Source organism: Ctenopharyngodon idella, chromosome 15 (assembly GCF_019924925.1).
Source record: "Ctenopharyngodon idella isolate HZGC_01 chromosome 15, HZGC01, whole genome shotgun sequence".
Classification (NCBI taxonomy): Eukaryota; Metazoa; Chordata; class Actinopteri; order Cypriniformes; family Xenocyprididae; genus Ctenopharyngodon; species Ctenopharyngodon idella.
Genome location: NC_067234.1, coordinates 25,332,365 through 25,356,637, shown reverse-complemented (window position 1 = coordinate 25,356,637; position 24,273 = coordinate 25,332,365). Strand labels below are relative to the sequence as shown.

The window sequence follows — 24,273 nt, the reverse complement described above, 5'->3', positions numbered from 1 at the left end:
TTGACATTCATGGCAGCAGCCGAACTTGTTATTTTTTAATCAAATGAAGACGTTTGAATCATTTTTGAATTAAAAAAAAAAACTGCAAGCAAAAGGTCTCGAGACTTAGAATTAGACGAGTTATATTACTTAACTTGACTAATGGAACTTATTAATAACATATTCGTTTTCCAGTTGTGATTTTTTTTTTTTTTTTTTTTCATTAGACATAATTGATTTTGTTGTTGTGTTGGACATTTGAAGGAATATGTTTATTTATTAAAAAATAAATAAATAAAGAATATGATGTAAGTTTAATGAAGTAGCAACCTAACGCTTTTTGACTTTCTCAGTTTGTGTAAATGTACTTAGGGTTCAGAGAATTTCTTTTGTTTCACATTAATTTCACACGTCTGGTACAAATATGTGGCTTTGTTTCATTAATACAGTGTATACTTTTTTTTTTTTTTATTTACACCGAAATAAGGGAAGTGAAATGTGACAACATGCCCCATAGGTGGGGCACGTTGTAACATGACCATATGACAGCTAAAAATGTTATATGATTTAATTAACAATGAACACTCTGCAAAACACAGCTATACAGCACTGGTCAAAAAGAATACAGGCAAACAGATGAAGAAACATATCCAGACATTCAGAAAAACACAGAGCTGAACAAAAACACTCCAATCACAGCTCTCACAGAACACGAGACAAATAGATGAGCCAGTATGCAAATGCTGAACATTTCTTGAAATAATATTTTCTGGATGTTCTTCCTCTCAGTCTTTATTCACCTTTTTCCCCATGGTTTCTCAACAGAAATTCATAAAAGTTGATTATGCCAGTTGTATCATAACTGTATAGAATAGTATAGTTCTAATAGTGGGGCACATTGTAACGCAGTGTTACAACGAACCCTATCTGCGCAACTGGAATTTAAACCTGGTTAGTGTCTTCTGATAGTTAGTGAAGCATTAAAGAAATACCCAAACTGCTAAACAACAGATTGGAGATTAAAATGTTATCAGATATGTCTAATTTTAAATAAAAACAAAAAATATAGATGAAAAATTAGCTTAAGTAAGAAATGTACTTTTGGTATTGTTATAAATGTTGGTATATAAATGTTGGTATTGTTATAAATGTTAACAATACCAAGAAGTTTGCAGAGGCCCCTTGTGGACCTTGGCTGAGAAACCTGTATTGAGCAATGCTCATTTCTGCTATCTTGTGAAAAGGCCATACATTTTCTCATTTTATCAACAGTTAACATGACAGCAGCTAATCTTTTTACTCTTGAGGTATATTAAATGTGTATTTAATATAGCCACAGCCACATCTCAGTCATGTACAATTTCTCATATTTTTTCACACAATTATTATATATTTAAATATATATATTTAATATACAATGACTGTAATATAATGATTTACAAAAAAATATGATTTACAAAAAACTGTATAGTCAGCACTGTGTTCCCTGATCCAATAAGTTTTTGGTCAGTTTTTCATAAAAAACAGTTCGTAAGTTTTTTAATCACTCTACAAAATTCTGATTGCAGATACGATTGTAAATGTTACTACAATCTTTTTTAAGACGATCTGTGTGCAATTCAATAGACATTTTCACTGAAAGTACCAATCTTTCCACATGGAATAAGCTCTGTATGGATGTCTTATTGTAGGAAGATCAAAAAATAGTAGCTGTAGTATTTGCAGGAAAATGCAGGTAAAATGACTAATCTTTGCATGCAGCCTTTGTGGACTGTTCCTTCCTCTATATCCTAGGAATGGCATAGCACTCGTATCTGTGGGGTATGCGGCCAAAACCGCAGGCTGTAGGCTTTGTGTCAAGCTCTTCTGGTGGCACCATGGCCTTGAAGGTGAAGTGCTGAAGGAGGGAAGTGAAGAAGAGAAAGAGTTCTGTGCGAGCCAGAGCCTCACGAGACACACGCTTGCCTGTCAAGAGAGCACACAAAAGTCAACAATTTTATTGTCTGTGTTTTGCCTTTTAAAGGCAACCACTAAGCAATCAGTGAGGTTATGTTTGTCCCAGTATGACTAAAACAAGAACTGTAATTATTTAGCATGTGTCATTTTTATAGTCTAATATGCACAATTAACTCACGCATGCCGAATACAACAAATGCATCATTCTTCACAAATTGGCCCTCTTCATTCAGGAAGTTCTCAGGATCAAAACAATTTGGGTTCTTCCACCGTTTTGGGTCAATCAGCACAAAGGATAGCAGTGGAAAAACCATTGTTCCCTACAAGAAAGTTTATTTTGAAAACAGAAAGACAGATTTAATCTTTTCATTTTGTGTACTGAATATATGAATAAACATTCTGTAAATATATCATTGTAATGGTGAGGCATTAAAGTGCAGAATACCTTAGGAATGATATAACCATTGTATTCAGTGTCGCACATCATCTTGTGTGGGACAGCGATGGGGGCGAGATCCATACTGCGCTGTATCTCGTGAATTACAGCATCTGTATATGGCAGCTTCTGTCTGTCTTCAATGGAGGGCCAATGGTCCTTTCCTACAACCTCATCAATTTCCCGCTGAACATGCTCTGTACAGAACAAGTCAAAGTAAAAACACACTTAATGCTTGGGAAGAGAAGCATTTGTTTGACCTCACCTTGAACATCTGGGTGCTTCATCATCAGAAGCAAAGCGTGTCTGATGGTGGATGAAGTGGTTTCTGTGCCGGCGCTGAACAAGTTCCATACTAAAGAAACCAAGTTTTCAAAATGATATTCTGTGTCAGACTTGTCTTTCTCCTGCAAAAGAGAACAGCATAATTAATACAATAATTATTCTGCAGTCTCTCAAGCAGAATGAAATACAACACGAATTCCGGAAATGTTGGGACGTTTTTTAAATTTGAATAAAATGAAAACTAAAAGACTTTCAAATCACATGAGCCAATATTTTATTCACAATAGAACATAGATAACATAACAAATGTTTAAACTGAGAAATTTTACACTTTTATCCAATAAATGAGCTCATTTCAAATTTGATGCCTGCTAAAGTTCTCAAAAAAGTTGGCACGGGGGCAACAAATGGCTGAAAAAGCAAGAAAATTGGAAAAGATTTAGCTGGGAGAACATCTAGCAACTAATTAAGTTAATTGATATCAGGTCTGTAACATGATTAGCTATAAAAGGGATGTCTTAGAGAGGCAGAGTCTCTCAGAAGTAAAGATGGGGAGAGCTGTGAGAGAGTGCATAAAAAGATTGTGGAATACTTTAAAAACATTGTTCCTCAACGTCAAATTGCAAAGGCTTTGCAAATCTCATCATCTACAGTGCATAACATCATCATAAGATTCAGAGAAACTGGAGAAATCTCTGTGCGTAAGGGACAAGGCCGAAGACCTTTATTGGATGCCTGTGGTCTTCGGGCCCTCAGACAACACTGCATCACTCATCGGCATGATTGTGTCAATGACATTACTAAATGGGCCCAGGAATACTTCCAGAAACCACTGTCGGTAAACACAATCCGCCGTGCCATCTGCAGATGCCAACTAAAGCTCTATCATGCAAAAATGAAGCCATATGTGAACATGGTCCAGAAATGCGTCGTGTCCTGTGGGCCAAGGCTCATTTATAGGATTAGTCCACTTTTAAATAAAATTTTCCTGATAATTTACTCACCCCCATGTCATCCAAGATGTTCATGTCTTTCTTTCATCAGTCGAAAAGAAATTAAGGTTTTAGATGAAAATATTCCAGGATTATTCTCCTTATAGTGGACTTCAATGGCCTTCAAACGGTTGAAGGTCAAAATTACAGTTTCAGTGCAGCTTCAAAGGGCTTTAAACGATACCAGACGAGGAATAAGGGTCTTATCTAGAGAAACAATCGGTCATTTTCGAAAAAAATACAACTGTATATACTTAATATTCAACTTACGGAACGAACGCGGAGCCAGTTTCGCTTTTTTCCGTAAGTTGAATAGGGAAGGCATAGGACATACAGCATAAGCGTTTTGGAGAATACGGAAAGCGGAAGCACGTGCAAGGCGTTAATTTGTGTTTATAAAGCATATATAGTTGTATTTTTTTCGAAAATGACCGATTATTTCGCTAGATAAGACCCTTATTCCTCGTCTGGTATCGTTTAAAGCCCTTTGAAGCTGCACTGAAACTGTAATTTTGACCTTCAACCGTTTGGAGGCCATTGAAGTCCACTATAAGGAGAATAATCCTGGAATGTTTTCATCAAAAACCTTAATTTAATAAGTAAATTATCAGGAAAATTTTATTTAAAAGTGGACTAATTCTTTAAAATGGACTGTTTCAAAGTGGAAAAGTGTTCTATGGTCAGACGAGTCCAAATTTGACATTCTTGTTGGAAATCACGGATGCCGTGTTCTCCGGGCTAAAGAGGAGGGAGACCTTCCAGTGTGTTATCAGCATTCAGTTCAAAATCCAGCATCTCTAATGGTATGGGGGTGCATAAGTGCATAGGGTATGGGCAGCTTGCATGTTTTGGAAGGTACTATGAATGCTGAAAGGTATATAAAGGTTTTAGAGCAACATATGCTCCCCTCCAGACGACATCTATTTCAGGGAAGGCCTTGTGTAAAACCACATACTGCAGCTATTACAACAGCATGGCTTCGTCATAGAAGAGTCCAGGTGCTGAATTGGCCTGCCTGCAGTCCAGATCTTTTACCTATAGAGAAAAATACGTCAAAGACGACCACGAACTCTTCAGCAGCTGGAAACCTATATCAGGCAAGAATGGGACCAAATTCCAACACTCCAGAAACTCATAATCTCGATGCCCAGACGTCTTCACACTGTTATGAAAAGAAGAGGAGATGCTACACCATGGTAAATATGATCCCATCTCAACTATTTTGAGACCTGTAGCAGGCATCAAATTTGAAATAAGCTCATTTTGTGCATAAAATTGTAAAATTTCTCCATTTAAACATTTGTTATGTTATCTATGTTCTATTGTGAATAAAATATTGGCTCATATGATTTGAAAGTCTTTTAGTTTTCATTTTTTTCAAATTTAAAAAAACGTCCCAACATTTCCGGAATTCGGGTTGTATTTAAAATAAATATTTAAGTGGACCTGTTTGTTGTCAGGAAAAAAGCTAAGGAAGTACATGCTTCGATTCATTTTTACCTCTTGAATTTTTACCACAAAGGCCTCACTGAAGTCCTGTGGGCAGAAGGGATCCACATTATTCATCCGAGCCCTGGCTTGATGTTTACAGTACTCTCTGGCCTTGTCTGTGTCTCTAAACAGCTGGTGGTGTTTACCAGGAAAGAGACTGACTAGCTTAGGGAATACATTATAGATCTATAAAGAAAAAAAAAAAGAAAGTTATTTATGCATGAGGTATTTTTACTTTAGCGTGTAGGTCGATTGGACTTTTGATTCAAAACCTTAACCTTAGTTAATAAAATATATAATCCTTATAGCTATATCTCTAACTTCCCAGTGTGATAACTAGTCCTGGACAAAAATCAACAGTACATGAAAATAAAAAATTCTTAGGAGTGCAATACCTGTCCAAGAGGGCTGTTGAGTATTGCGAAGACAGAATTTACTGTCTGAAGGAGAAACTTAAACTGTAGATCCTCAAATTCAAACCTATGGCCAAAGACAATGCTGCAGATCACATTGGCCACGGCATTAGACAGCATGTCTGCAGGGCTGAATGCAGAGCCTTTAAGGGGAAAATAACACAAGATCCAGGTAATAAGATGAAGAGTTTAGAGTTCATGTCATTTTTTAATAATTTCCACAAGATATTCAGCCTCCTCCCTGACACGTTCCTCGATGCTCCTGCGGCCCATTCCAAAGCTCTTCAGAGTCATAAGAGAGAATTTTCGCATCTCCTTCCATCTGTGTCCGCTGGTGGACAGAACACCTGCGCAAAGAGAAAATGTTAACAGCATTTCTTGTCTTCTAACTATAAACAAAAATGGTAAATAAACTGTTTCTGCTCTCTTTAACTCCCAGAAGTGTTTCAACATTAGGCAAGTGAACCCACCATATCCATGTGTGACCTTCATGACCAGGGGATATTCGGCCTTGCCACTGAATTCCTCATCAAGACTAATCATAGTTTCCTTTAGGGCTTCATGTCCAGAAATGATACGACAACAGAGCCATACTTCTTACTGAGCTAAAGGAAGAACAGTTCAGATGAAAGATGCTAGTTTCAGAAACCATAAGTATTATTTATTTACAAGTGTATATGAGATATATGAGTTATAGTGTGCTTTAGTCAGCATTCAGAGTAAATGTAAAAGCACAATTCATCTTTGAGCAACAGCAGTAAAGGGAACCTTTGTGTTCACAAAACTCAGCCCTCTAAATATACTTGCATTTTTAATTTTCTCTGGAGAAAAAAAGAAGGAGAGTCTCAGCTACAAACTACACTCTAAATTTGGCTGGATCAAAATGTGTAACCTAACTTGCTGGGTTAATCAAGAATGTGTTCTATCCAATATTTACCTAGAGATGATTTGATGAGTCTACAGTAAAGAAAAATACCCTCAATGCTTTACTGTGAAATTAGTTATTTTTAAAATCCTTTATTTTAGTTAGTTCTGTGCACTTAACACATTTACCAGCATAGGTCTTGTCACAAATACAGTTCCAGTATATCCTTGTCCTGAAAGCAACCATCCAAAGAAAAGACAGCTACTGCTAATTAACAGAACTATAGTATACTGAATACTGACCTTTAACAACAGGCTGTTAACTATTAACTGTTAATCTTTACACAAACACCCACTTTAAAGTCTGGTAATGTTTTGGAGGAACATTCTGTGAAAATTTTGTCATGTCCACAAATGGTATATTAACTATGGTTACCAATCATGGACATGATTTGAAAAGGTTAAATGGTCCTGAAAAAATAGTCACACTTGTTTTGTTTGCAGTCAAATGAATGGGAGACGAATTTCATCTATTGGAAATGTTTGGTACTGCGCCCAAAAATCTTACTGAAAACTCATTTTTTGAGATATCAACCTCAAATTTGGAACACAGCTTTTTTAGATTTATGGCTTTGATTTTCTCACAGTTTTAGAGTAAACCGTGTTTTGGAAAATATATATTTCATATAAAAATTTTCATAACAATAAATATAAAATTTCGTCTTTAAAAAGACCAAACTTAAAGCGATAGTTCGCCCAAAAATGAAAATTATCCCATGATTTACTCACCGTCAAACCATCCTAGGTGTATATGACCATCTTCTTTCAGATGAACACAATCTGAGATATATTTAAAAATATCCTGGCTCTCCAAAGATTTATAATGTTAGTGAACGGGAAGCCCAAAAGTTTTGAAGCCCAAAATAAATGCATCCATCCATCCATTATAAAAAATAATCCATACGACTCCAGGGTGTTAATAAAGGCCTTCTGAAACAAAGCGATGGGTTTTTGTAAGAAAAATATCCATATTTAAAACCTTATAAAGTAAAATAACTAGTTTCCGGCAGATGGGTTTTTCTTACAAAAAAGGGGACTTAAAGGGGTTTTTCTATCCCTTTAAATCTGTGCTCCAAAGCATTCAATATTTATGACAGTTGGAAATTTTATTTTCAGGTCTATGCTCAAAAAGTGAATAAATAGATTATAACTACTGCATAAATATAATTTAGTACCATAAAATCTCCTAAAAATGCAAAATATTAATTAAAAAACATTATCAAACTAAATAGCACAATCAATTCACTGAAATAAAAAAAAATTGTAATTTTTGACCTACATGCGAACAGTACCAGAGGTTTAAGAGCATAAAATCTGATTTTTCTTACAAAACCAATGCGCTAATACAGGTTTGCAAACAGTTGTTAACCATAGCAACACCTGTGCAAGTGTTTTTTTTTAAACAAATTCGACAAAACAGGCTTTATTGTAGATAGGCTACATCATTGATTAAACCTTCCCACCTAACAAAATATGTTATAAGAACGTTTCGCTAACGTTCCCATTAAGTTATGAAAACTTTATTTCTCAATGCTCTCTGAATGTTCAAAACGTCCAGTTTTTTGAATGTTTTAAAAACGTTTTTTTATGGTTATGTGAACGTTGAGGGGACATTTCATTTTATCATTTTGGAAACATTATGGGAATGTTATTTTTTGAATATTCTCTGAATAGGCTATTCTGTATACCAATTAAAATGTTTCAGGAAAAAAACGTTCCATTGAACGATGTATAATTAGGCCTATATGTAATTTTTTTATATGTTTTTGTTTTACCTTTTTTTTTTTTTTTTTTGCTAACTGTTAAATGTTTTGAGAACATTATTAAAGACCAAATAACTTTGAACCAACGCTCTATTAACTTTACTGGAATAATTTGCTCATAACTTTAAGAGAACCTTGGCAGAACGTAAGCCAACGTTATGAGAAAGTTCCTTGTTTGCTGGATCAGCGTGCGTCTTATTTAAAAAATTGTAAAATAGCTGACGCTTTGCTGTGCTTGGAGGCGCCAAATACAATTTTCAATTGCTTCAGTTGCTCCCGGGCTTAAGATTACTGACAGAAATTCCCTTTAAATGTGGACCCAGCCATTAAAGTTATTGTATAATAATCCAGATGTTGCCGTTCATTTAAAATGGCAGGTGTCTCTTGACAACTGTAACTGAAAAAGCAGGATTCATCTAGCAAGTTCTTCTGCAACGAGCATCAAGATTGGTTGAGGAGAAGCAGAGAGGAGAGAGGAGAGTGGTCCAGCCGTGAGTCACAAGCGTGACGCAGGCAGAGAGAAGGACAAGGCGCAGCATCCTCTCCATCCTCCATAGCACAACAACGACTGACAAAAGAGGGGAAAGAAATCCCGGGTTTGAGGCTTGTTATCAGGTAAGACGGATATTATTTCGTTTTATCAACGAATTTTTGCAAAATATAAATGGCAATGTTTTTCCGCGTGAGAAAAAAAGCTTGCTTGTTTTTCATGTGCTGCGTGACGGAGCGTCCATGTTTTCTTGTTGACACAGGGCAAGACTGACATGCTTTATAAGAGAATACAAGGACGCAGTGCACCTGCATGTATAAATTTAGTCACGAGATGCAGTTTTTAGATGATTGTTATTTATTTATCGAAGATTAAATCAATAATATCGAGAGATTGAAGACAATGTCAATTCCATTTGTGCACGATCCATTTCTGAATACGCCCCTTTTTTGGTAGAATTAAATATTCAGCAGTCTGGCAGCTCAGATATCCTTTAAATAATATTTCTTATTCTTATTAAAGTAAATTAAAGAATCATATCAATATTTGTAGTGAACTGTAGTAAAACATTATAATGAGATTGCATTTTATTGCCTGTATAGTCCATTATTAAGTGCATCATTGCCTGTATTTTCGATTAAATTGACTCTGAAGCTATAATTTTCAAAAAGTTTTGAATTCTGATTGAAGTGCCAATTATCATTGCAACTAACAAAAATCTGTTACCATGAGGTCTATTTGTTTAATTGACATCTTTGTTGTGCAGAAACACCATCAATGTCTCCCACAGTCTGATGCAATAGAAGGACATTGAAAGCACTACCACAAACAGCTAATGTGTGGGCTTGAATATTCCAGCTGCAATAAAAAACCTTTGGAGGAATACATAATATATTATTAAAAAGCTAGAGAGACGCTGAAGCTCATATTCACTTTGATCATTGGCCTAATGAAATAGTGTTCAGAGCAGATCAGATACTGAGTACCTAGACATTTTGTGAAATAGGCATTAAGAGGGATCGCAATAAAAGCTCAATGAAGTCTGAAAAAATTATCACCGAACATACATCTTTACTGAACTCAATGTAAAATCAAAGGAGGGGCGATATCTATCATATAAGATTATGATTAATTGGCTTTTGAAGATACCACATGAATAAGTATTTTGATTTTGTTATGACAATGGATGTTCAATGTTTTTCTCTGTTATCTTGTACTTGAGATGCAGTGTAGTTTTAATATTCTCCTTGATCACATAAATTGCAGGCATTTTAAATTTAGATGGTAAAAATGATCAAATTTATTGGTTTCATGTGAAAAAAAATGTATAGCTTTTCACTGTCTAGTGTCTACTTTGCCAATATTCAGTGTAACTTCCAAATTAATTTAATAAATGTAGGTTCAAAGTGGTGATTCTTAAGTGCACATACTGTAGCTTAGCGAGTTATATTGAACATGGATCTCCAGTAAGATGGCGCAGTTGCTTGTGAAGCCCGAACTCCCGTCTGTTCCAACAGACAGTGCTGGAAGCAGTGAGTCACTCGTCTGCTCCACCAGACTCCATGCTAAACTTAGAGCCTCACAGAGAGGAATATCTGTGGAGTAGACTAGAGGATCATGATCATACATCTCATATCACTTATTCTCACTCTTGTTTTTGAGCAGGGATCAAACAAAAAGAATTTTGAGAGTGTGAAAGATACCTGTATGAATATATATGAATGTATGTGCAGGCCCAATCACATAAGCAGAATGACTAAAGAGGAAACTTCTGAGGTGGAAGAGGCCCAGCCGGGCTCTGAGTTCATCAGCCCTGTTCATGAACCCCGCAAGAAACCCATAGTGCATCCATCTGCACAGGCTCCACTGCCCAAGGACTATGGTGGGTTTCTCAACTAACAGTCAGATCTACCCAAAAATATTATAGAAATAACAAAAAGAAATCTAAACCTGAAGATAAAAATAAAAGGATTAATTTTACCAATTGTACAGTAGTGGTAACCATCTTTTTGTCTGTTTTAACAAATCCCTGTATTTATATCCTGCATTTTACTTGCTTCTATTCCAGCGTTTACCTTCTTTGATCCAAATGATCCAGCCTGCATGGAGATTCTGACAGACTCTCGGACCACAATCCCAGAGCTGTTCGCCATTATACGCCAATGGGTTCCACAAGTTCAACACAAGATTGACATCATAGGCAATGAGGTGAGAGACCGTCTAATAAAGCTTTCAAAGTATTGCTCTGAAATTGCCAGCGGTATAGACAAGAAACCTACTAAAAATATGGGCAACTAACAAAACATATTCATGCAATCTTGCTGAAACATAGCATTGTTTTATACTGAATGAATGAAGACAGTGAACCATAAATAAATTAAATGTCTACAGATATAGAGACAGGTTGACATAGGCCACACAGGCGGTTGCCTAGGGCACAAAATGATAGGGGGGCGCCATACGAGAGGCAGGACCGGATTTGAAGACGGGTTTCTATTTTACAGTGTGTTTTTGCAGTGTTGAGCAATGAAGCCAATCACAGACATGTCTGTTGATTTCTTGAACGCAGTGGCCAATCAGATGTGTTTGATTTAGTCAGAATCTACTCACTGCTCAAAACACCGGAGTTGTTGTTCTGCGTTGATTTCTGCATGCTCACATCTCGCGAACCCTCTCATTTTAACAAACGAAGTTCGACATGATGTAAATAAGGAGATTTATTGTGCACTGTAGACAGGCTCATTGATTATAACTGAACTTTGTGAAATCCCGATGAGCTGATTCTGAGATGATTGACAGCTTTTTTAGTGATTTTAAATGGAGCGTTTTTTGCACGCATTTACATCATGACGTGATTATGATGCATCTTAACACGTTATGAACGCTCATTTACCAAGGGTATTAGTTTTGCCATCAGCATTCGCCACTTAAACTATGCTTTTGAAAATAGTTAACAACTACTCATGGCAGACATCGATGTGTATACTATTCTGAAATAGCTTTTTTTAGAACCTCTTTCCTGGAAAAACTACACTTTACTTGCAGTTTATAACAAGCAAAAATGACCCGCAATGTTAGTGTATTTTCTTTAAAATACATTTAAACTGTAATGATTTTTAAAATTTCAGTTATACTGTTACTAGCATTTACTTGACCAAAAAACTCTTGGTCTTCTTTAAATGAAACCAATGACTAGGATTGTAGTCTAAAGCATTCCTGAATTGCAGTCATTAAAGTTTATGTAAATCATTTTCCAGTGTTTGCTCAAAAATGGAGATGACAGATAATAGGCTAGTTTATTGTCAATTTTTTTTTGGTCCATTTGTAGTTTGTTTAATTCTTGAGTGATTATTTTTTCTAGATTTGTTACAGATTTGTTGTTTATTATCACCATTTATTTACTTCATATTATGTTAATGTTTATCACTAATCATATTATAGCAAATTGCAGTTCATATGAAAGAAAGGCATTTGCATTCTTTGGGGGTAAGGGTGTGTAAAATCTCACCTAGGGCACCAACAGAGCCTGGGCTGGCCCTGTATAGAGAGGTGTATCAAGTTTCTATTCAGCAGCAGGTTTTTCTTATTTTGAGGATAGAGTCTAGTTTCTAATCCTTGTGTTGTGTCCAAACTTGTTGAAAATTAAAAACTTGTTTTTTTTTTTAGAGTTGTTTCATGCATGTCTGATAAGATGTTTCTCAGCTTTCTTTTTAATCATTTTTTTTTTCATTTTCATGCTTGAGTACAGAGACTAGTGGTTAAACGGATTCTCTTTCTCTTTCCTCAATGCACTTGGATGGACACATACACGCATTATGTCAGTCAAAATACCCCTCTCGGCAAGTATTCTCGTAAACACATTCGGCTATGTCTTGTTTGAACAAGGTGAGAATTCGGATGTGTATCTATCAGATGTGTGCGTGCATGGGGTCTTACTCTTAAAGTGACAGCAACCTATAAATACCTGCTGTTGTCTGTCATGTAAAGCAAACAACATAACACAGCTTTAACAAAGATTAATCTATATTAAATTTATACAGTGAACAGTGTCATTTTACATTTAATTATTACATTTCTGTACACGAAAATTAATACTACAGTTAGACCTTACACTTTATTTGTAACTCTATGTTGTATTTATCTATGCTTGTAATTGGTGTACAGTATTTGTTCTTTTTACGGTCTGTTCACTTGCCTTTAATAATGTATTAGTTTAGGCTAGTAGTTTCTGCTGTGGTATCGGAGTAGTTAAAGTGGGCTTAAGTAATAAATGCAAAGTCACCCCCCACCCCCCATTATTTTTTTTTTTTTTTTTTTTGTGCTGATCCGAAAAATGATCCGATCCGTGACTTAATAACCGTGATATGATCCGAATTGTAAGTTTTGTGATCCGTTGAACCACTAGTACAGACATTTGGAATGATGTGTTATTTTGCCATGCCTTAAGTTTTATATTAACTCTTATATTAACTTTTGCTGAAATACTTTGGTTGCAGTACAGGTAAATGAATGTCAGTGGACTACCCACTTCTGAAAATCTTTCTCGGTTTAGTTTTCATTTTACACGTTGTACTGAGGAAGGGACATAATATTCACTTACACTTTACATTTAGTTAGTTCATGCATTCTTTGGGAATCAAATCAATGACCTTGGTGTTGCTTGCGCCATGCGCTATTGTTTGAGGCACAGGATGTTTTGGTACTGTCAGTGATTTATCTCAGTTCCTCCGATATATAGCACAGGCACACACAAACTGTGCTTTAACAAAATTTAGGCTAAGATAAAGATGTATGGGGTAATGCAGAAGGAGGTACCTTGCTGTAGAATGGTGTCCCTAGAGGTAGTAGAGCTGCAGGGATTGATGGCAGTGGTTATAAGCTTCCTACATTTGACTGATCTCTTCATTGAGTTCTGCCCTAAATCAGCCCCACCTGTCAGATTTTACTGAAGAAGAACTCTCACTGACCACCAGTATCTGGCCTTGTGAGTCTGACTTGTGATGATGAGTAATCAAAATAAGTGGTTTCATAAGTTCATAAGGTTATAAGGTTTCACAACCCTTGTGACAAGACCAGCTTAAGCCAGTCAAAGGTCTTAGCTGGTTTATGTTAGCCTTACAGATCTCAGAGGAAAACTATCAAAGCAGACCAACCTGACTTGTCTGAGGGACAGGAAGGAATCAACTTCAGCAAAAAAACAACTTAGGCTTGTTGACACTGAAGATGCTTTAAACGATTATAGCATATCTTGAATTGTTGTTGCCATGGCGGCGGTTAAAGTAATGACAAAAAGGGAAACAGGAAGAGTGTCATATCTTGACATAATCCTTTTACATTCACCCAGTTAAAATGCATATTGCCTGTCGTGCACAGTCTCCCTAAGGTGGTGCAAGCGGGGGTTGGGCCCGTCATCGCTGCTTGCAGCTATATTTTTAAGTTGTATTTTTCAGCAGGAAAATCTCAGGTAAATGATTAAATTTGTGAAGATTTTTAAAAACAGAATTTAGGATACAAAATTTGTGATTTCATATTTTTCATTTTTATGAAACTCTATTATCTTTTGGTGTGCAAATGAACGTGTTAATTTTCAATTATGTTGCACTCTCATTACTGAATAAAACTTCGTATCAACAACGAAGTTTTCCACAAAATGGCTGCTATACATTAAGAAAATGTGACGTTAAGGATGACTCAGCATAAAGGCTTCTTTTATCACTTGTAATAAACATTAATTGACTTAACTTTTCATCATTAGAGTGCATCTCACTAATATGGCTCTCGTCCAGCTTTAAAAGAGGCCCATTTGCTTTTGAAAAACTTCATCTACTCAAGACCAGAATTGCTGTGCGAGTCTGCAGTAGTTATTAATTGGTTTCCAGATGCATGGAAGTTGATCATCTCTTGATGTTGTTTCACATTGTCACTATCACTTTCAGATTTTAAAGCGAGGTTGCCATGTCAATGACCGTGACGGCCTGACGGATATGACTCTTCTCCACTACTGCTGCAAAGCAGGGGCTCACGGAGTAGGTAAGTGACATTTGAGTTGGTGACGGTTGGAGGTTTTTGCCCTGACTTGCCTTATAATCCACAATCCAAATCTGACATTTCTTTGTTATTTAGATCATTAAAGTTGAATGACTTCTAGTTTTAAATTAATCCTTTAAAAGCTCAAACCTTGCTGTGCATTTCACACTTGCTGACAATATAAAAGCAAATCTAGCCTGCAGCATGTGACCGTTCCTGTAGTAACAAGGTGTTTACCTCTCAGGTGATCCTGAGGCAGCGCTGCGGCTGTCCAATCAGCTGATAGCTCTGGGAGCTGATGTGAGTCTGCGCAGTCGCTGGACCAACATGAACGCCCTCCATTATGCAGCTTATTTCGATGTGCCAGAACTGATTCGCGTTTTGCTCAAAGCCTGCAAGCCTAAAGGTGACTCCCAAAAGCATAAAAAGTTTTTGTATTCATGATAGCATCTGAACTTTTCAAGTAGACAGATGCTTTTGAAACAATCTAGCCACATTCTCACACACAAGATGAGGTAGAAAATGCAAAATAGTTAGTCATTTAGAAAATGTCAAGTATCACGCAGAAGCAAATGATGAAGTGGCTACTGAGTATTTGGCATCTTATTATATTTTCCACTAAAAGCAGGGTGTCTGTGTCTCTTCTCTCTACACAGTGCTCAACTCCACCTGCAGTGACTTTTATCATGGCACAGCTCTGCACATCGCCGCCTCCAACCTCTGCCTGGGTGCTGTCAAGTGTCTGCTCGAGCATGGAGCCAACCCTACTGTCAGAGTGAGCATGATGATTTAAACTGCGCTTGAGCTAATCAGTCTAATTGGCTTTGCTAGAAATCCACTCAGCTCATTTTGAATCAGTGTTTCAGACCATTGTCATTGCTCTGTATTTCAGAATACACTAGTAGCCAAATAATGTTAGAATGTGCCCCAATGTATATATACAAAAGTTTGGGGTTGGTAGGATTTTATCTTTTTGAAAGAAGTCTGAAATAACTGTTTTCTATTTGAAAATATTTTAACATGTAATTTATTCCTGTGATGGCAAAATTAAATTTTTAGCACCCATTGCTCCAGTTTCCAGTGTCACATCCTCTTCTCTAGCTTGCTTCCTAATCTAGTTGTCTAATAACTGGCATTGTGTATTATGAATATTGTTGGCTACTTGATGAATTGCTTTGTTCCTCTCTTGTAAGTCACTTTGGATAAAAGTGTCTGCTAAATGCATAAATGTAAACAGCTTTGCTGCTTGAAGTCGCCAAAATCCTTTTTTGGCTTTTAGTATGAATATGTTAGCCTTACTAGCTAGTGTGCTCCGAAACAATGACAAAATTTGTATTTAGAAGATATAAGCGTTCAAAACTTACAGTCTCTCACTTCTGCCAATATGGATTAACGATTTTGATGACATTACACTGTACTTCAACTTCTCATTAGATTTTCTGTCCAATCAGATGCTCTCTAGAATCTAAAGCGTCCCGTCCCCTACATTATAAATAGATGCTGAAGCTGTGGCTTAAATCGGTCACTTGTTCACACATGTACTATTTTCTACATAGTGAATGACACATAGTGTACTATATGGGGATAGGGAATAATTAAGACAGTGTAATTATGCTTTCCATTGAGGTGAATGAAGTCTGGTTTCATGTTAGTGTCACACGAACCGCCACAGTGCGCACACAGTCTGCTCCGGTCCAGAGAACGTATCAGACCCATTTGAATTCTGCACAGAATGCTATATTTTTAAGCAGTATGGAGGAGATTAGGAGAAGAAAATGAAACTGAGGCTTTACCGAGCTCAACAGCTCTGGCCGAGCCTTGATATAAACAAAACGCTACTGGCTATTTTAAAAAAGGGGAGGATCTGTTCGATATGTCCCGCCCTGTCTTCCTGCTTCAGTGGAAATTATGTCAACACATTGAATAATGCTGTGCGTTCCAAGGCAGTGGGCCTTTAATATTTTTGTGGATTCTGTGATACATTTTTTTTTAGGATTCTTTGATGAATAGAAAGTTATAAAGAACAAAAATCTTTTTTCTTCAGTAATCTTAAAATGATAAATGTTGGCCTGGTTAGACTATCACTAACAAATATAAACTCTCTGCATGTTACAGAATGATAAGGGTCAAGAGCCTGCTGAGGTTGTCCCTGACCCCATGGACATGAGTCTGGATAAAGCTGAAGCCGCCATGGTGGCTAAAGAGCTGAAACAGTTGCTGCTGGACGCCGTGCCTCTCAGCTGTAACCTACCCCGCGCCACCCTGCCTAACTATGACAACATCCCCTGGCAACCTCATGCTCTCCTCCCTGGGCCTCAAACTAGGGGACCGTGTGGTGCTGGATGACACAAAGGTTAGTTTAGGAGAGTCGGTGTATTAAAGACTTTGGAGAATGGATGCAGTGTAAAAAGTCTGAAGGTCCTTAGAGAAGATATTAGGCTATATAAAACATAATGCCTCTCTCCTGCAGACTGGCACCCTCCGTTTCTGTGGCACCACTGAGTTTGCTAGCGGGCAATGGGTTGGTATTGAGCTGGACGAGGCGGAGGGCAAGAATGACGGGAGTGTGGGTGGGATCCGCTATTTTATCTGCTCCCCAAAACAAGGTGTGTTCTCTTCATTTCTGTATTATTAAAGCCATTTGTAATGACAACAGCAAGCTTAAATTGTTGATTCAGACTGAGTATTCGGATGAAATTATCAGATTTCTAGAGTTTTATATTTGGCATACATGTCTATTTTTCAGGCATCTTCGCCCCTGTGTCAAAAATCAGCAAAGTTCTTGAGCAGACCCCCTCTTCGGTCACCTCCACCCCAAAAACCCCTCGCATGGATTTGTCTCGCGTCACCGGCAAGATCAAGAAAGAGAAAAAAGAGAAAGATCGTGTGAAGAGTGAGTGATAATTCATCTATTTGATATGTGTAAAATGATTCTGTGTTGTCCTATGTTCATCTTCTATCAAATTGTTATCAAATCATTGTTTAGACCCTGGTTAATGTGTGACCACTTAAACTAAAGCATAGAATAGTATATAATACTGCCCTACCAGTCAAAAGTTTGGAATAATAAAGATTTTTATGTTTTTGAAAGAAGTCTCTTATGCTCACCAAGGCTGCATTTAAAATACAGTAAAAATATTGTAATATTGAAATATTATTACAATTTAAAATAACTATTTTCTATTTTAATATGTTTGAAAATGTCATTTGTTCCTGTGGTTGCTAAGCTGAATTTTAAACAGCCATTACTTTAGTTGTCAGTTTCACATGATCCTTCAGAAAACTTCTAATATTCTGATTTTAGAAGACTTTTCTTTTATTAAAAACTTTATTTTTGATTTGTCATCTGAGTTCCACATTTGTTTTGCTTCTCCACTAGCTCCAAGAAAGAAGTCTCTGTCCGGGGTCAGTTTGGATCCTGATGGAGTCAACGTTGAGGTTGGGGATCAGGTGCTGGTGGCAGGCCAAAAACAAGGGATTGTCCGCTTTTTTGGAAAGACAGACTTTGCCCCTGGTATGTCTATATGAAGGTCTAAGATAATGGTATAATATAGTGATTTGAGAAGTCTGACATGATGATTTGTGATTCCTAATAACTAATATGAAATGACTTATACAAGTACAATATTGGGCCATGAGTATTTAGTATTTTGTGTGTGCATTCTTGTGATCAGGTTATTGGTTTGGTGTGGAGTTGGAGCAGCCCACTGGAAAGCATGATGGCAGTGTATTCGGAGTGCGTTACTTCCACTGTTTGCCTAAATATGGGGTTTTTGCACCACCTTCCCGTGTTCAGAGGTACAATCTTCAACTTACTTACAGTTACACGATTTTGATTTGCTGTTTTGGTTAAAGAATATGAACAGAACACTGCCTTCCACTTGACTTTTATTCCTGGATCGCAAAAGCATTTGCAGGAAGGTTTCACTATTTATGAAAGGATAATGATAAGGTACTTCAGGTACTTCAGTGTTAGGGGTGGGGCCTAAGCAAATGTGCTAAAAGACCATCTACGATAAGTGGTCTTTGTGAAACCATCTGGTGTAAGATAAGCAAATTCCAAAGCTGAAAAACAGGGACACTTAAGCCTGGTTTCACAGAATGGCCTTGGATTAAGCCAGGATTAGACCTTAGTTTAATTAGGATATTTAGGTAGCTTTTATAAACATATCTAGAAAAAAAAAAAAAACATTACTGCTGTGCATCTTCAGACAAAATAATGACACTGACATATTTTAAACATGTCAGTGCAAGTTGCTTTCAGTTGAAACAGCTAAAACATACATTTTAGTCTAGGACTAGGCTTAAGCCTTGTCTGTAAAACCGGGGGTTAGTAAAATGTAACTTTAAATATTCATTTGTTTGTCAGACGCTGTGTAGACTTTCGTAAGCGCACAATCCCAAAGGATAACAAAAGGAGCATTAATAGTAAATTCCACTTGGAACATGTAAGAGAATCACAAGGAAGAAGCTCAGGAAATAACGCTTAACATAACCAATACCGGACAATGAAACAAAGGAGACTAACTAGGGAACACATGCAAACTACAACAGGATAACAGAACCAAAACACAATGAAACCAAACAGACATAGAAATACACATTACGATGCAGAAGTTGCTTAGATTAAGTCTCCAAAAATCATCAACAGTATGTTTTAACTTTTTAATTGTTTTTTTTTTTTTAATCTTGCAGAATTGCAGGGCCCAAAGATCCCCAGGGGGATGGGACACTAGTGAAGAAAGTCCACCAGGTGACTAGTAAGTACAAAGATAAGGAGCATGTTTATCAATGTGGAAAATATTTTCATTTACAGAAAAATATGTATTGTTCTTTCCCTTTTTTCACAATCAGAGTGTCATGTCTAGTTTTGGTTTTGTTTCATGTTCATGTTTCAGGTCTTTTATTTTGAAGTTTTCTCATGGTCATGTTTCCTGTTTGTCATGCGTTTCCCTTGCTCCTCATGTGATCCTGTCATGTGCTTCCCTTTTTTATGTGTCCTGTTCTGATTGGTTCTCTTGTCTGTTTGTCTTGTTCTCATTGGTCCATTGTTTGATTGTGCACAGATGTCCCTTGTTTGCTCATTGGTCTTGTGTATATATTGTTCCCTGTAACCGCTGTTGGAGAGTCTCATCCATCTAGTCTTGTCACGTCGAGCCAAGTTCATGTTTATCGTCATTTTGCGTGTATCTTGTCAGTTGGACATAATGTGTAATAGCAATAAGAAGTTTTTCCACTCTAGTTCACTACATGATTGCTTATAGTAAAGAGCAGAAATATACTTATGCAATATGCAATAGACAACAGTCCCACATGGCAGACTCAGTTACATGTTTGTAATGTTTCATCCTCCTCTTCTCTACAGTGTCCCAGCCGAAGCGGAATTTTAATGCAGTGCGATCTCCGAAAGACATAACATCTGAAAGTTCCATATCCAGGTATGCTTGTGTCCCACGAATAATATATCGGTTTGGCTGCAGCTGTGAATCTATAATGTATTCTGTGTTGCAAGATTAAGCAGCATTTTACTTTCATGATTCGTTTCTGTTGTAGCAGGTTGCTGTTCTGTTGCTGGTTTCCCTGGATGCTCCGTGCAGAGATGCAGTCCTAAATCCACTGCTTACATCTTTAATTCTATCTCCCCCTCCTCTTTCTGTGTTCCTCCTCAAGATAAAATCTCACCTACTCTGTGTACTTCCATTATTCATATGTGCTTCTCTCTGCGAAATATCCAGACTGCTGTCCCACCCCTTTGACAGCAATTCAATAGCAAAAAAATAGTGCCTTGTCAAGTAACTAACGTCCTGCATTCCGATGATTGAATTATAGACGAACAATCTTTTATGAAATCAAAATATGGGAAAATCATCCCCACTAAAAGCCATTCATATCTCTCTTATCTGCTCTGGTTTTTTGCTAAACCACTGTTGGTAGATTATTGGCAGTATTCAAGCTTGGTAATACAGTCATGATACACAAAAGTAGGCTTGTATGTCTGTTTTAATTTGTAAAGGTGCTTTTTTTTTTTTTTTTTTTTTTTTTTTGGAAACATGCTGCTGTATTATGCACCTTTACTGTCTTACTTTTCAGTATTTTATAATGTATAAACTTTGGTTTCTAAGTTTCATATGCCTTTAAATGAACTAGTAGGCGACATATTATTAGCAAACATCTAAAAAACATCCAGTAATCACAATTTGAAAATATTCATGCTGCCAATTGTGAAAAAGAACAGGGTTTTGTCATCTGAGCCCAATGCTTTTTTCATCTACAGTGAAACTTTAAGTGTTCAGATAAAAAAATATAGAATATGTTGCATGAAATAAGCAGGCATGGGCACGTTTTCAGGTCATAAACTGCTCTGAAATGAGGTGAGAGGCCTGCTTTAGATATTTATAAGTTAATAACATTTCATTCAATTAAAATCTCCCACAAGACCAAAGCGCAAGCTTCATGATATAGCAAAAGCTAAATGACTGGATCTTTTACGCCAAAATAATGTACTGTTAAGAACCATACATCCAAAAACTCTTAAGAGGAGGCATGTTCGTTCTTGACCTTTCATAAAAAATAAATAAAAATAAAACAATGTGAAAATTAAAGGATTCTATTTTGTAAACCCAAATAACCATACAAATTCAATCACAATCATGTTTCTCTCACCCAAAAAAAATTTAAATAATAATTAAATGCATTTGCATCATCTAGTATAGTTTAAAGTGAAGTACAATTTATTTTTTAACAAAAAATTAAAAATGAATCTTCATTTATCGTCTACAAGAGCTGCTAGGCCAGACTACCTATCCCGTCTCACTCTCCCTCCATCATTTTTGTAAATGCTGTTCTTTAAAATCCTGGTCGTGAAAACAATATGTGCTTATGATATTGTAATCAAGTGTGTGGGTAATAACAGCAATATTTACTCTGTGTCAACATGCTATATGAATATGGATAGAAATCTGTCTACTTTATTACCACCTATGGAAGTACAGCATGAGTAAAAGTGTCTGTCCATAATAGATGACCTGGGATCATCCAACAGTATAGGTGAAATCAATACAGAGCGGGCAGATTTTGTTAAGGAGAGAATAAAAAAACAATGGTTTGTGCACTCTCCATCTTGTGAACACTTGGTCAACTGCACTGATTTACAAAAAAGAGCAACTTGTGAAATTGAAAATGTACTGCTTGAGCAGGTCTGGACAGCTTTTGATTTCTTCAGCCGCCATGCCATTATTTCATTGAAGAATTCTTGAATTTGTGTGGTAGGTTTAGCATATGACACTGTAGTGAGTAGAATAGTGCATCTTCTGATACAGTGCAAAGGTCAGCTCACAAAAAACCTGAAATTGTGCATTATCATTTTGTGACTTATAGAGTACAGTATATTGCTTTATGGTGACTTAAAGTTGTACAACGCATCAATATATCACTGTTATTTACCTGGATTTCAGGACAAGTCACATTAAGTTTTTGATGCCAAAAGGAGAGTAAAAGTATGACTGTAAATTGAAATTTCATATGTAAGTAACTTGCAGACTGGCTCACCCTCCACGCTTTCAAGAGTTTCAGTGTGACATCTAGCATTGTCAGCAAAGCTTTCTGTCATTTTCTATCCAGTTGTGTAATTGGTATAGTTCATTTGTAAACATTTATTCGTCTGAGAAAATATATATTTTAATAATTTCACAAGGTACTTTTTTAATGTCCCGTGCTTTGTTTTCATGTTAACTATACTCTGTAAATCGGATTAACGTGGATCTTATTCATGAGTTCAGTTCTGGATTTGATGGACAACATAACTGTACTGCATGCTGTGTATACATTTGCAGGTTTCTTTTTCCTACAGTATATCAGCATGAAAAAAAAGCCTATTAATTACTTAAAGTGAAACTCTATCCTGACCATGGATATATGACTAATAAACATTAGTGTTTTATACTTAGTTTGACTGTGTTGTTTTGGTTGACTATCTATCTGTCTATCCATCCATCCATCCATCCATACAAATAGGCCTATAAGCAAAACTCGTGTATTTCACTGAGAAAATGTTTATTTGTATTAAAAAATGTACATTTTAACTGTAAACAAAAGTGTGCTTTCGAAAAACAACATTAAAAAAGTCATTGAGCCTGTGTTGACATGTTTCAATTATAAATTAATCTGATTCCTGATGACCATCGACAGCGCGCCTCGAGTTTTTGTCAGGGCAGGTTGTCTGTCTCTTTCTGCGTGCTCGTCGATTCTTGAACCACACCTAAAAGTAAATAAAAATAAACGAATTTTAGTTATTTTATATTCAGATAGAGACGTTAGTACAAAGTATGATATATTGTTAGAGCTAGAGAGCGTTATCTTACCCGCACAGTCTCCTCGCTGAGGCCGGTGTTCTTGGCTAACTCCGACCGGGTTTCAGCGGTCGGGTAATCCGTGATGGCGAAGAGCCGCTCGAGCTGCTCCGTCTGGTTGTCGGTGAAAACCGTTCGGATTCGACTGCGCTGTCTCTGAGCTACAGTTTGGTGGAAGTGATTCTCAACTGTTTCACAACCTGAAGGCAATTTTAAAACAATAAATTAAAAACAATATAAAAATAAACTCAAAGTTTAAAAAAAACAAACGAAAAAAGTCATACCTGATACGGCAAAAGGCCACTGTTGACCTGCATAGTAATTTGAATTAAAAGGTGGTTGATAATATGAGACTGGAACACCACAGCAGCTGTACATTCCCGCCCATGATGAAGCTGGAAAGTTCATCACCAGTGCTGCATGGTCACAGTGACCTCTAGATCTATCCTGGTAGAGCAGGTCCAGGTTGGTCAAGTGCCCTTGGAAATCCTGAGAAGATGCTGGATGATCCACTCCAGGTGTTTCTGCTGTTTGTTTGCTGGCATCTCCCAAGATGTAATCAATAGAGAAGTCTGAAAATTTCTGAGTTGCCATGTTCAAGTAGGGGCCTAGAGAAGCTGGTGTTGACTTCACTTCTTGCTCTGTCTTAATAATGACATGGAGTCAGAGAGTTGTATTTGTACCCCCTGTATCTTTTTAACTGAGGTATTAATGTATTTAATATCGGTCCATTAACACCTCTTTGTAAAGGTGGAAGTCAAAGGAATTACCTTTTGAAGATCCACATTTTGAAGATCCTTAAACCCTTTTAACCTGACACTTGAAATACACCTGTAATGTTTATTGATCACACTTCGATACTACAAGAAACTTTAATGCAGTAGTTTAATTATGGTTTAATATGATAAATAGGTCTCATATGAGACTTGTTATAGTGTCTCCATAATATTTCTATGCATTAAAAAGCGATTTACTGAAAGGTTTCATTTTATTATTTAAAATAAATAAATAAAGCGCAAAACGCATATGGAAACAGATTAACTTTTTATATAAAATTATAATTTCATTTGTGGATGCTACATTAATACTACATACTCGATAAAGTTTATAATGAATTAAGTTTATTATCGTAAAGAAATAACTTGACAATTGTTCAAAGAGTCACGCGC

At 36.6% G+C, this 24,273-nt stretch overlaps 3 protein-coding genes across 3 annotated transcripts; 1 reads left to right on the top strand and 2 right to left on the bottom strand.

Moving 5' to 3' along the window:
• Positions 1-110: 110 nt before the first annotated feature.
• Positions 111-10,358, bottom strand: LOC127495584 (cytochrome P450 2M1-like). The gene is given in 8 exon segments (XM_051862519.1): positions 111-1,944; positions 2,114-2,255; positions 2,381-2,568; positions 2,637-2,778; positions 5,149-5,325; positions 5,535-5,899; positions 6,023-6,145; positions 10,160-10,358. Coding segments are annotated over 8 exon segments (1,518 nt in total). The 3' UTR covers positions 111-1,762.
• Positions 8,696-22,701, top strand: clip3 (CAP-GLY domain containing linker protein 3). Its single transcript, XM_051863641.1, is given in 15 exon segments — positions 8,696-8,854; positions 10,463-10,611; positions 10,798-10,937; positions 14,666-14,759; positions 15,001-15,162; positions 15,413-15,531; positions 16,872-17,039; positions 17,041-17,109; positions 17,227-17,362; positions 17,503-17,649; positions 18,136-18,270; positions 18,431-18,554; positions 19,452-19,516; positions 20,122-20,194; positions 20,313-22,701. Coding segments are annotated over 14 exon segments (1,617 nt in total). The 5' UTR covers positions 8,696-8,854; positions 10,463-10,481; the 3' UTR covers positions 20,368-22,701.
• dharma lies at positions 21,089-23,886 on the bottom strand. Its single transcript, XM_051863642.1, has 3 exons — positions 23,389-23,886; positions 23,117-23,304; positions 21,089-23,013 (listed from the first exon to the last, which is right to left on the bottom strand). Exons 1-3 carry the CDS (start codon positions 23,696-23,698, stop codon positions 22,915-22,917), a joined length of 597 nt encoding a protein of 198 aa, XP_051719602.1. The 5' UTR covers positions 23,699-23,886; the 3' UTR covers positions 21,089-22,914.
• Positions 23,887-24,273: the final 387 nt, after the last annotated feature.